This window comes from Carassius carassius, chromosome 19 (assembly GCF_963082965.1).
Source record: "Carassius carassius chromosome 19, fCarCar2.1, whole genome shotgun sequence".
Taxonomy (NCBI): Eukaryota; Metazoa; Chordata; class Actinopteri; order Cypriniformes; family Cyprinidae; genus Carassius; species Carassius carassius.
The window spans coordinates 2,392,786-2,406,064 of NC_081773.1; the positions used below are offsets into that span (position 1 = coordinate 2,392,786).

At 39.9% G+C, this 13,279-nt stretch overlaps 1 protein-coding gene across 1 annotated transcript; it reads right to left on the minus strand.

The window, feature by feature from the left end:
• Positions 1 to 1,714: 1,714 nt before the first annotated feature.
• On the minus strand, positions 1,715 to 13,067 carry LOC132094862 (transcription factor Sp3-like). The gene is made up of 8 exons (XM_059499495.1): positions 12,888 to 13,067; positions 12,580 to 12,650; positions 12,335 to 12,445; positions 7,850 to 8,830; positions 6,790 to 7,006; positions 5,769 to 5,958; positions 5,397 to 5,593; positions 1,715 to 4,177 (listed from the first exon to the last, which is right to left on the minus strand). The coding sequence occupies exons 1-8, from the start codon at positions 12,892 to 12,894 to the stop codon at positions 3,858 to 3,860; spliced, it is 2,094 nt and encodes a 697-aa protein (XP_059355478.1). The 5' UTR covers positions 12,895 to 13,067; the 3' UTR covers positions 1,715 to 3,857.
• Positions 13,068 to 13,279: the final 212 nt, after the last annotated feature.

A 13,279-nucleotide genomic window follows, 5' to 3' on the forward strand; every position in this document is an offset into this window, starting at 1 on the left:
CTGAATCTCTGCAACAAATCGCATCGAATTCAGGAGCATGTGCTTTTTTCCCTTTGATCTGACAGAGAAAAGATTTCAGTGGACACTTTTGATTATGTGTGGTGATGAGACAAAAGCAGATTGCAATGCAATTTAAGAAGCATAAAAGGTCAACAATGAAAAGTGAAGCTGTTTTATGATTTTAAATTTATTTAGATAGTGTGTGGAGTATTTGGTAAGAAAGAAAGGCTATTTAAAGGGCTTTTTAACTCTAAAATTGCTCATCTTCATGTCATTCCCAACCTGCATGAGTTTCTTTCTTCTGATGAACACAATATATTTTGGCCAGTTTAGGTGACCACAGAGTTTCATTCCCCATTGACTTGCACTCAATTTTTTTGTCCAAGTCGATGCACACTGAAACTGTTCAAGTTACCAGCATTCTTCAAAATAACATCACATATTTGATGTTATAAAAACATTTTTTTCTTTCATATTAAAGAAAGATTTGAAAAACATTATCAACTATCAAAATCAATTTTCCACACAGCTGGATTTAATTTTCACAATAGACAAGTTAAAACAGACTCTGATCATGAATTGTGATGTGGTTTTAATATATAAGGCCCTCTAAGAGGAAATTGCTGTAAGTGTATTTCTAAATTGAAAATGAAAAAGGCATGGAGGGGAATTTTGTTAACACTTGAGTAAATTCAAAAATAAACAACATATTTCATATGCAATTTAAGGGGGTAAAACGGTGGGTTGGGTGGGCGGATGCTTGTCGTGCCTGCTCATATTTTAACATTAAATATGTCAGAGAAGCTTGTAAACGCACATGCGATCAGGAACATATCAGGATTTAGAGGGCAGGAAGCGATCAGATATCCAGCTCTGGTCCTGTTGCTGCAGTGACATCTGCTGGACTTCACACACACACAGAGAGGTCTCTCACACTCACACACACACACACACACACACACAGAGAGAGGTCTCTCACACTCACACACACACACACACACACACACACACACAGAGAGGTCTCTCACACTCACTCACTCACACACACACACACACACACACACACACACACACACACAGAGGTCTCTCTCACACTCACACACGCGCGCGCACACACACACACACACACACACACAGGGCTCTCTTTCTTTTTATAGAAAGTCTGAATATATGAATGCTTTTGTACTTTTGAAAAACTTCACCTGATTTAAACCATTTCAAATGAACTAGTTATGGCAAAAAGAAAAAACAAACACTATAATTCAAAGATATTGTAAAGTCTCTTATGCTCAACAAGGCTGCATTTATTTAATCCAAAATACAGTAATATTGTGAAATTTTACTCCAATTTCAACTAATGGCTATTGTAATATATTAAAGCTGAACTTTCAGCATCATTACACCAGTCTTCTTCAGAATATGTAATTTGCTGCACAACAAACATTTATATTGTTAGGATTCAAGTGTTTATTTAAATCAAAAAAGTTATTGAAACAATGCAACTTCTTTATTTTACAGTCACTCCATTCAACATTCAATTTAATGCATCCCTGCTAAAGAAATTGTAATTTTTTTTTATTAATTTAAAAAAATGTTTTAATGATGTGGTGGATAAAATGTTGGGTTCTTATTGGTCAACTATCACTATTTTCCTGTTGTGTGCAAGTATGTGCATCAGTGTTCTGTGAAAATAAGACAACTGACAAGCACAGGATTATATTTAGTCATTTTAGTGTGAAATAAACAGCTGCCCTCAAAAGTGGGCATTGTACAATAGGCTGAAGCGTTCTTGGAAAAATGACCAAATAAAAATATAAAAGATAACATGCTTTTTATAATGAACAAAATCTAATTAGACTTCACAAACTAGAAATGGACCAAAAAAAAACTGGATCCCTGTGACAGAACACCCCTGATCAAATCAGAAACCAAAAAAGTGTTTCATTATCTGCCATTAACCCCGCTGGACCTTTTCAATCCGACTCTTATCGTTACAAACTTGGCTACTGGAGGTAAAAAAAATCTCCAACACAAAAATTGGCAATGGTACTCAAAATGGGTAGATAAAGAGACATGATGATTAGCTGAAGGAACAAAAACAGATCAGCGGAGAATAACTGTACAGTACCACATGGACACCAAGCCATACTTGCACATGGACTAACAGCAGACGAGTGCGTCCTCCCTGATGACCTGCAGTGTGTTCAGATACAACCTTCAACTCCTTACACAACGTTCATTAGCTAACTCCTCCGAGGACAATCACTGTCTGTGACTGAAGGCGTCAGACTCACGGCGATACAGTAAGAGAACCAAAGAGAGGAAGTTCAAAACCTACTGAACGTCGCCTACATCACCACATGGTTAGACACTGATGTGACCGCATGGGTTTAACATCCCAAAAGCATGTTACTGAAGTATTTTGACACGGCACACTGCTAGATTGACGCCAGACACTCGGAGCTGCTCGTTTGGTCCCGAAACACACACAACAGATGTTAATGCTGCAAACCATCAGACATAAATCAAGAGTTTTTCTCTCCATTTATAAAATTTGGCAAACTACAAACCGCTTCATTTCATACAAATGATTCTTGATGCTGATTACAGTCCAGTTCTTTAAAAAAGTAAAGCCAAAGGGAGTTTTTTTTTCTTCTATTTCTCTCTCTCCTTAGAAAAGCAGTTGTGGACATCACAAATCCAGGTTACAATGTATATAAATATCACTTTGCTCAAAAAAAGACTTCATTCGCAACAAATTCATATGGAAAGATCTGATCAACTTGAGAATTATTATACATAAAATGCTTTTAATTACATGATTGTTTCATATTTTCCCCTTTGCCAGGCCCGGGTTTACCTACGCAAAATAAAACTACATAAAAAGAATAAAAAGCATTTACACGAGGAGCATCGGAGACATGTAAAGACACTATTGGACACCTTCATAACTCCCAACAGCACAATGGCAGGCTTCTCTCCAAAGTTTTACATCCTCCTCCTAATATGGAGAACTTACACCACGAATATCACTTACGACCTAGAATTAAAATGAGAAGCAGCTCCATTACGTTAATAGAAATACGGAAATTCTGCCATTACTTACTCCCCCGCTCCACGAGAACTAGTTCAGACCAAAAGTCGCTACAACAGATGCTTAACTTCCCATCAAACAAAGCCCACGACAGAAAACGCAGAGTCTGACAAAGTTATACAGCTGATGAGATGAAAAGCTTTCTCACACAACATGATTCTGGTCACATGTCCATTCTGGAGCTTGACAGACATGGAAGTGTTGTTGCATGGAAAGAAAACAATTTTCCCTCAAAGAAACCGCATGAGTTTGGAATGCCGTAACGGAGGGGGAATAAATAATGTGAGGATTTTCACTTTTGGCTGAGTTGCTCCTTTAACATCAGCCACCCGTCTGTCACACAACACGATTATTCCCGTTCCAACAAGTACACATGGAAACAGATGCTTGACACCCATGAAGAACTCAAGCTTTGTACACGACAGCTTATAATACAATATAAGGCATTTCAGTGTATGTGAAAACAAGAAATAATGCTTCCCCCATAAAAGATGAACAAAACCCCCAATAATTCTATATTTGTAAAATATATAGATATACGTGTGTGTGTATGTGTGTGTGTGTGTGTGTGTATATATGCATTCACGTAAATGTACATATTTACGTAAAGGAGGGTAAATATGTATAGGTATAAGGTATAAAAGCAAGTTAAATGCGTGAGCTTGGAATCGACGTATAAAGTCTCAGGTTGCGGGAGAAGAGGATATGATGTCATACAGGAAGAGGTGGAGCCTTGGCAGTCTAACAGAGCGTTCATGGTTTGTCACTCGGCCGCGTCCCCGGCGGACACGGAGACTAACTGCAGAGGAAACTCGGCTGCGCTCAGCTGGTCCTGTGAGCTAGACGTGTTGACGGTAGCGCTGACGGTGGCCAGGCCCTGCATGGTGCCAGGCTGGATGTTGGTAAGGATGAGTGTGGTGCCGCCCGTCGTGATGATGCTGTCCGAGGACATGGCTCCGCCCACACTGGCCACCATGGCTCCGCCCACTCCCTTCTTGTTCTGATGCGTCTTTATGTGCTTGGCCAGGTGATCGCTGCGCATGAACCGCTTCGGACACTCTACACACGCAAACTTCTTCTCTCCTGATAATGGTCAGATGAGGAACGATAACAGGAATGGGAAAAAGAACAGAGAAAAGCAGTTACAAAGCCCTCCGCACAAAGCCTTCTCCAAAAGCTCATTTAAAGATATGCATTTTCTTAATTAATTTAACGTCAAACTGAGTGTTCTAAATCATCTCTATTTGGGTCATTATATCGCCAATTTAAGCAGTTGGCTAGGTTTCAGAAGAGAAGTAGCCACTAGTGATCGACCGATATCGATGTAAAAAATGTTTTACCGATACCGATTATTTGCATGTTTGTGTGCCAGATAACCGATATGCAAAACCGATATTTGTTAACTGTTATAAAGTAAATAAATGACTGAGTGAAGAAAGAACATACTTCACTTTGGTTTTTCCTATTTACAGTCATGCTTTATTTTTTTTTTAAGTGTTAAAAATTTGTCTTTCATGTTAGATTTAAACTTTATTACAATAATAAAAAACATTATTTATAAAAATAATCAACATAAACAACACTAATATTAACAATAAGCAAAATAAATGTAGAATGTCTAATGTTTTCAAATGGAGAAAATGAATAAAGGACAGGAGTCATATCAACTTCATTTTAAACTACCGTTTCAGTAGGTTTAAAAGCTGTTTAATAGCTACAGAGTCAATAATAATTCACTGGATAATGTTAATTCACTAAAAAATATTCTCTGGAATATTGGAATATAACAAACAAAACATTGCATTTCTCAACTGGAATGTTATATCAATTATTAACACATTTTTGTCCTTCTAGATTTTGAGATGCCTGCACGGTTTATCTGTGCAGTTACACAGAACTATACTCAAACTGTGATCACTTAATTTCCATAAGAGTTATTTATTTAGATGTTTATTAGAAAAATAGTGGTTATATAGTAAACGTTAACACAATTTAGGGTGTTTTAAACAAGTGAATCTAGTTAAAAGTTACATGCGGTGGCTGTGCTGGAGCATTTCCTGAGCATCAACCACATCAACCCAGTGAGAGAACAGCAATATGAAAGCAGATTCACAAGACTAATGGAGCAAATTTACAACAGAGAGAGAATTAAATTCAGCATTTATCATTGAATCCTATATTACAAAACTGATATCCTATTATGATAAAATGCTTAAATATCGGGGAAAATATCGGTAAACCGATATATCGGTCGGTCTCTGGTAGTCACTACATATTGGTGTGTGTGTGTGAGAAGAAGTACCAGTGTGTGTTCTCCTGTGTCGCTGCAATTCATCACTGCGCGTGAACCTCTTCCCACAAAACATCCAGGTGCAGACAAAGGGTCTCTCTCCCGAGTGCCAGCGCAGGTGAGCTCTCAAGTGAGATGTCTTCCCGTACACCTTCCCGCAGCCAGCTATATGGCACACGTGCTGTTTCTTCTTGCCCATGTTAGATCCCCTGCAACATATAATTAGTAACAGTAAGGTCAGAATGGAAATATAATACACACATCCAGTGATGAAAACATAGTCAAACACACAGCATGGGGTGTCTGTGTTACATATGAATATAAACACAGAAACTCTACTGGAAAAGTGCTAAAGGAAGTGTGCTCTCAGCAGTGTGATCTCACCTCCCGCCTCCATCTTTGCAGTTGGGGCAGGTGCATGCGACCCTGCGCAGACGTTTGCCCTCCTGGTTCATTCCCTCCATCTCCTCCTCCACTAAACGAACACGAAGGTGAGAGAGGTCATTGGCATTCAGCGTAGAGCTACTGTCCAGAGGCCACTCCTCCGAATCAGGCTCCTCCTTAATCTGAATATCTATAGAGTATAGTGTGATCAGTGTTACACTAACAGCACTGCATTATTAGCGCTAAACACATCTTCCCTCTGCACAGCCACTCTAAATGATTCTTCTGGACTGCTTGGTCACTGCTTGGTCACTTTCATAGGGCCCTATGATTTCCATGATGTGGAGGACATGGATGGAATCCAGTCAAAAAAAAAAAAGATTTTAGTGTTTAATTTGGAAAGTGAGTAAATAAATGTGTTTATAGTCAACATGAAATTAAAAAAGCTGCCTTGATTTTATTCATTAAAACTACTGTCAGATACACACAAACTGGTAGATATTTATTACAACTATCCAAAATAAAATAAAAAACAAATAAAATAAATTGTGATTATGTGAAATATTTCTGTTTTACGGTAGAATGAAAATATTATTTAAGGAAAACCAAACAATTTGAAATCAGTAAATCTCTGTTGCACAGCACTTTGTTTGTCATAAATGAAAGGGACTGTTTAAATTTGATTAGTTCAAAAGATTAGCTAAATTTGTATTGAATAAAAATACGTTTCTGAAACAAATAAATCCCACAGGGCACTAATATTGTAAAAATTTAAGAAATCATTAAAATATGTTGTATGAATTCAATTGATAAGACATCCCTTTGGATTATTTTAACAATTAAACCAATAGAACAGGCTATAGACAAATTAAAATGGAAAACACTATTTGCAAAATAAATAAATAAATAAAAAATGTAAGATGTCATAGGGCCCTAGATCTCTCTACATGTTTTTTCTTCCCTATTAAAAGGACTAGTGCAGACATTTCCATTAGTCTTCCTGAAGCAGCAGCTGCAGTACCTCCAGTGCTGTCTGTGTCCTCAGACTGCTGGAACTGAATGCCTGCCTGGCCCACAGCGTTCACCGTCACCGACTGCAGGTTAGGCATCTGTCCGGAGGTCAGGCTGACAGGTGTACCTCCCTGACCCAGAGACAGCGTCTGCACCGGGGCAAGAGTGATCTGCTGAGCTGGAGCCGTCTGCAGCTGAAGGTTCTGGAGGTTTTGGACTCCTTGGACCTGCACGGACAGATCGGTGGAATGTAAAAAAACAATTAACTATTTTTCATGACATTTTTAAAGCACAACAGGCTTGTCGTCTTAATTTAATTTACTTTAAAGAGCCTGTCTGCATTCCTGCAATTCATCCGCACTGTTAAAGTTCCTCACACGAAAGATGATAACTATTTAAATAAATAATTGTTCGAAGAATAAGGAAGTTCATACACTACAACTACAATTATAGCAACACAAAGAAAATATATTGTTGGAATCACTCTAATAACAACGGTTTTCTCCTGATGATCGATGAAAACATTGACAGCCAATGAGAATCCAAACGAGTTTGAAGAATTTGCACATTTAAAGCAGCAGATGACAAAGCTGTTGGTGTGAATGCTCCTAAATGTCTTGTTATTGTGCACAGGCCTGAAGTCATTGTGTGCCATTTTTGAGCAAAAAGCCATAAAAGATAAAATCACCGAAAACCCCACAGTAACCAATCACAAAAGTAAGGTTTCCTACATATTTATGCAAGTTGTGACTTTTTACTGAATTTCAAAATCAGTAACATCAAACATGATAAAGGCTAATCAGATTTTGTGATGATTCACGGCTGGTTTCTGGTCAAATTGTATGTTTGTGACTTTTTTTTTTCAAGGTCACTAATGAACAGTGGTGCAGGAAGTGATGTTTTATTAGTGCACTGTGTCTTTATCAGCAGTGCAATAATTACAAATTCAGTATATTAAAAAATAAATAATGAAAATGATAAGCCATGGTAACTTCGAATAAAAGTGTCAGCTAAATGAATAAATCTAATTCTCAGATCTTAAGATGTATTTTAAAACAATAACCTCATACCTGGAAGGTCTGCCACTGGATCTGCCCTGACGGAGAAACGGTTTGGGCCTGGATGAGGAATGTTCCTGGGTTGATGAGCTGGACGTTTTGCAGAGACTGCTGGGCCTGAGCAGACACCTGACCGTCAGCGGTCTGAAAGGGCAACTGCTGTAACTGGATGACCTGCTGTCCTCCAGACACCTGACTGAGGTATCCCGAGCCGTCTCCCTGCTCCCCCGCCGCAGCCTGCGTCATCACACCCATGCTGTCTATCGTGCTGGTGTGCTGCTGCGAGGACGAGGAGGACGTGGTAGGCACAAACATGTCTGCGGCTGCACTGGAGTTGAGCGTCTGTTGCTGTTCCCCTGCTTTGGCCGAGCCCTCAGAGTTCTCCACGCTCTGATTGGTCATGATGAGCTGTCCGTCAGCCGTGACGCCGGTGGCTATCGGCTGGGCTCCTGAGAGCCCCAGAGAGTCCAGATCCAAGCTGTTTATGGGCACAAAGGTAATGTTACCAGGCAAACCCAGAGGCACGTTAGTGACCACCTGACCCTGAGTGCTGAAGGTCGAGCTTCCCAGAGACACCTGCGGGATCTGGTGCACTTGGCCAGACTGGGTCATGAGGTTCTGAGTGCTGCTGAGCACATCTGCGCCCGAGACGCTGATGGTCTGGGTGCCGTCTGGGAGGATCTGGATCTGCCCTGCGGCGTCCTGCGCCATCGAGGCCCCATCGACGGCAGAGTAACCCAGCTGCCCTTCGGCCGTCTGCACCTGAGGGATGACTTGGTATTGGATATTAGGCACTGCGCCACCGGACACGTCGGTCCCTGACGTGAGTAAGATGGGCTGGTTCTGGAGACCCTGGAGGCTCTGGAGAGGAAGAACATACTGTCCGTTGGACGTGACGATACCCGTGCCGGGGAGATGCAGGACACCCGAGTCGTCCTTCACCGCCTCCCACCTTTCAGACGACCCCGTCAACTGCACTGAGAGGTCTGCATTCTAGGGAGGAAACGGGTTCACAAAAGAACAAGATGTTCAAAGTGATGCCACAACGGTGCATGTACACGGCAAGATCCAATACCAATGAACACGTCCTCATCTCTTGCTGTTACTATGGTGACAGATGCAAAACACGGACCCCATGGACTATGGATAAACCCATCCTGTGTATGAAAATGATTCGAATTTGGTCTGAAATACTAGTAAACATGTTACCCTCAAAACAATACAGTTTTCCACTAATATTTGCCTTTTAGCAAACAACAAAATTGTTAATAATGAATAATATGTATGTATGTATATTTACGGTATATGAAAGTATTTAAAATAAGACGAGTATGTTTCCAAAATGTCTAAATAGAATGTAATTTGTGAATCTGGATTATTTATTTTTTTTGATTTTTAAAATCACTGGATCAAGTCTCTTATTGGTGTCTAAGAACATCATTCAGCTGTATTTCTGTACTAGCTTAAACATTTTTTGCCTATTTTGGAAATTTGCAGTGCATTTTTTTTTCTTCATTTGTGTCGCACAAGCTCATAATTAATCTCTTTTTCCAGGTTACTGCGATCAAATGTTCAAGAGTTTAGGTTTAGCTGTTTTCTGAGCATAAACTCAACACAAATATCCAGTCATTTCTTCTGTGTTTTCTGTACTGCTGCAAAATGTGAGGGCTACATTTATTTATTTTCAGAAATTAAAAATACTGGAAATATACATTTATATAAAATTACCAATTTTTAATGTTTTTGAAAACAAAATTTATTTTGTTCACCAAGTCACTAATTTAATTTGACCAAAAGTACAGTATAAGGGTAATACTGTAAAATATTATTGAAATTTAAAATAAAATTTCTATTTGATTATACTTTGTAATATAATTTAACCATGTGATTTTCAGCATCATTCCTCCAGGCTTCAGTGTCACATGATCCTACAGAAATCTCATAGGCTGATTTGCTGATCAAGAAACATTTTTAAAGGCGCAATATGTAATTTTTCTGCTTTAAAAATAGCAGATATCACTATATCTATGTTATATATATTTTTTTGTTGTGTACTTACATTATCCCGACAGTTTCCACGAACTTTCAAATCCGGAGAAAATTATAGTTTAATTAGAAGACACGGCACGTTTCTTTATTTCCGTTTTGTCGCCCGTCTATGGCGTCATATAAACTTTGACCCCTCTAGTTTATCTAACTTCCTGCGGAACCGCAAAATACAAAGGTGAACAGAAGCAAAGACGAGACGAAGAAGAAATCGAGACTATTATATTTTATATTTATATATTTAAATAAATATTATTTTATATTTATATTGTTTATATTCGTATTTATACCTCAATCAATAACTTAGTTATGGATCATGATTATGCTTTGCCTGCACGTTCTGTGAAGCGCAAACGTACGGGTGAAATAAATGACCTGAGAAGGTTTTGGGACGAAGAAGAAACGAGACACGGGTAAATATTGGAGTTGCATTTCCAAGATAGAGAGAGCTTCGTGACAAGCTGAGACTACAGAGAGATGCTTGCATTCTAATAAACAGGTATGCATCCATTCATCTAACTACATCTATCCGTATATTTTGTGAAACGATGATGTCTTGTGTAAAACGCAGATGGACTAGCTCTCATGTAGAGTATAATGTAAATCTACATGTGTTCTATATCTAGCTGGATAAAGTAGCTTTAAATGCAGTTCACTATCTTGTTCGATATCATAGTATAAACGTAGCCTAATTATAATTATTAATGAAAGGCAACCGTGCTTTTTTTTAGCATATATTACTACTAGCTAGATGGAATATTGATTTGATAGGGGTCTGATAATTCATATATCTCTCCGTTCGAAAATACATGATTGTCAAAATACTAAGACCGGCGTCTCTGCTGCGTGCCAGAAGCGCGGCGCGCTGCTCCTGCTGTAGGTGACATAGAGGGAGACCGCTGACAGACCAGGCTCTTGTCTTCACGACAACAATATCTATACTTCATGTTAAACATAAATATAAAGCCTACTGATAAAGGACACCGTCAACAGCATTGACGGTAAAATAGACTTATGTTTGACAGGTGCAATATTTGAAAATCGATAATTATTTATTTATTTTTTAAATTACATTTGTATCTGAATTTATGTCAACCTATAGACTTTCAAACATCAAAATGTCATGAATTAATATGTATTTGTGTACAAAATTACATATGAACATATTTTCCTATTATATTTTGCCTGGAAACGCTTCCAACACGCGCGCGTGTCGCGTGAAAAATAGGCGTCGGTTCTATTTCTAGCATGCACGGGTTTTCCGCGCGGCTCATGCCGCACCTGAGACACGCGTCTCACACAGGCAGTCTGCAAGCTCTAACCTATTAACATGGGAGCCGAATCAAACTGACACGCCACGCAGCTGAGACGCTTGTGCCACGCATCCAGTGTGTCGCCGGCCTCAGTTAAAATGAGTGAGGAATGTGGGGAGCGACAGAGCGCGTGTTCCAATGAACAACAACTCCCATGAGCCTACGCTCTTTCCCGACATCAATGTACGTCTCATGTTATTATTTTGGTTGAGTGACCCCTGGTGGCCAAAAATTCCATACTGCACGTTTAAAGTTGAAAGCAGATGTGCATGCTCCATGTCCAGCCATCTGAAGGACCGACAATATTACAACCAATTCCCTGAAAGGTTTGTACATCTCCATCTATAAAATTAAACCTATCATGATCCATTCTTTAACTTTTTCCATGCTGGTCTGTCAGCAAATAAGCAACTAAAACAAAAATGTGTCTTCCTGTCTATCTGAATGGTTCCTGTCAAGAAGAAGCTGCACTGTGAACCAGACTATAATGTACATAGTTTATTTAGACTAAGCCAGATCTGAGCATCCATGTATATTAAAGGGTTAGTTCACCCAAAAATGAAAATTATGTCATTAATAACTCACCCTCATGTCGTTCCAAACCCGTGAGACCTCTGTTCATCTTCAGAACACAGTTTAAGATATTTTAGATTTAGTCCAAGAGCTTTCTGTCCCGCCATTGAAACTGTATGTATGGTATAGTGTGTCCATGTGACATCAGAGGGTCAGCAGCGTCGTGAACGCACTCACAACAGACCCGGAATAGACAAAGCTGAATAAAGTCGTCATTTTTGGACCAAAATGTATTTTCGATGCTTCAACAAATTGTAACTGACCCTCTGATGTCACATCGACTACTTTGATGATGTTTTTATTACCTTTCTGGACACAGTATACCGTACATACATTTTCAATGGAGGGACTGAGAGTTCTCGGACTAACTTACATCTAAAATATCTTAAACTGTGTTCCGACGATGAACGGAGGTCTCACAGGTTTGGAACGACATGATTAATGACATAATTTTCATTTTTGGGTGAACTAACCCTTTAAGTTCAAAGTAAACAAGGCCGAGCTCACACTCGATCTACGGTTAGCTATAATAAAGGTGAGATCTGTAGCTGCTGACTTAACTTACCCCTCCAGCAGCATCATTATCGGAGTTTGAGCGGTTCTCGGGTCCGGGGGCGGGCGAGCCGAGGCCGGTGCATGTGGCGGCGAGCAGGGCGAGCGACGAGGGCTGTCCGTCCTGACGATGGGCGGGTTTAACACATGAAAGGGGGTGGCCACACAGGAAGTACCAGTGTTTAAACAGAACAAAGTGATAACTTCATCAAAGCACATGCTTTAGAATGAGAGAGGAGGTGATTTGATCAGGTTTACCTGCTCGGCGCCTCCGTCCTGAGCGCTGCTGCTGTCCGCCATCACTCCCGCCTTCACTGGCTCTTCAGGCGCTTCAACACACACACACAACAACACACAACAGCCGTTAGAGCCCGTCACTCAGCGCACCATCGGCTATAACAGAAGCTCTGTGTCTCTTTATGTTTGATATGAGCTCTGTATATCGTTCTTCCGCTGATCTCAAACTCAGTTTTTACCCGCCTGCTAACATTAGCCTAGCTTAGCATAAACATAGCCTGCACAAAGCTTCAAAGTGACCGTTACCGCGCTCTTCAAATGCTACGTACCGGTCATTACTTGAGTTCTTTACAGAAGACTGATATCTGCATTTAATTACACTCCGAGCATGGTTACTTTAATCGGTGCTTGCGCTCGCTTTAGTCCAATTTGTTTTTTTCCTAATTTGATTGACGGCGGGGCTTCCACTTCGCCAACTGCGTCACCGACCGGAAGTCCCCCCCCTTCGTCTCTCCTCTCATTGGATAGTAGGTTGGAGAACTCGCCTTTTGATTGGATGGACGGAATGTCTATCATTTTGACCGGATTGCTTCCTATACGTAACGTCTCGTTGTCCCTCGAGTTTTGTCTATGAGTTTTGTCCGTGAAGATGTACGGTTTCCGTCAGTATAGTTGAACAACTACATTAGGATTTGATTTGTTTGTGGTTTTGATGCGTTTA

Coding starts and splice junctions, on each gene's coding strand:
- LOC132094862 (XM_059499495.1), bottom strand. Junction 12,446..12,579: donor AGGACGGAGGCGCCGAGCAG/GTAAACCTGATC, acceptor GCCCATCGTCAG/GACGGACAGCCCTCGTCGCT. Junction 5,959..6,789: donor GGACACAGACAGCACTGGAG/GTACTGCAGCTG, acceptor TATACTCTATAG/ATATTCAGATTAAGGAGGAG.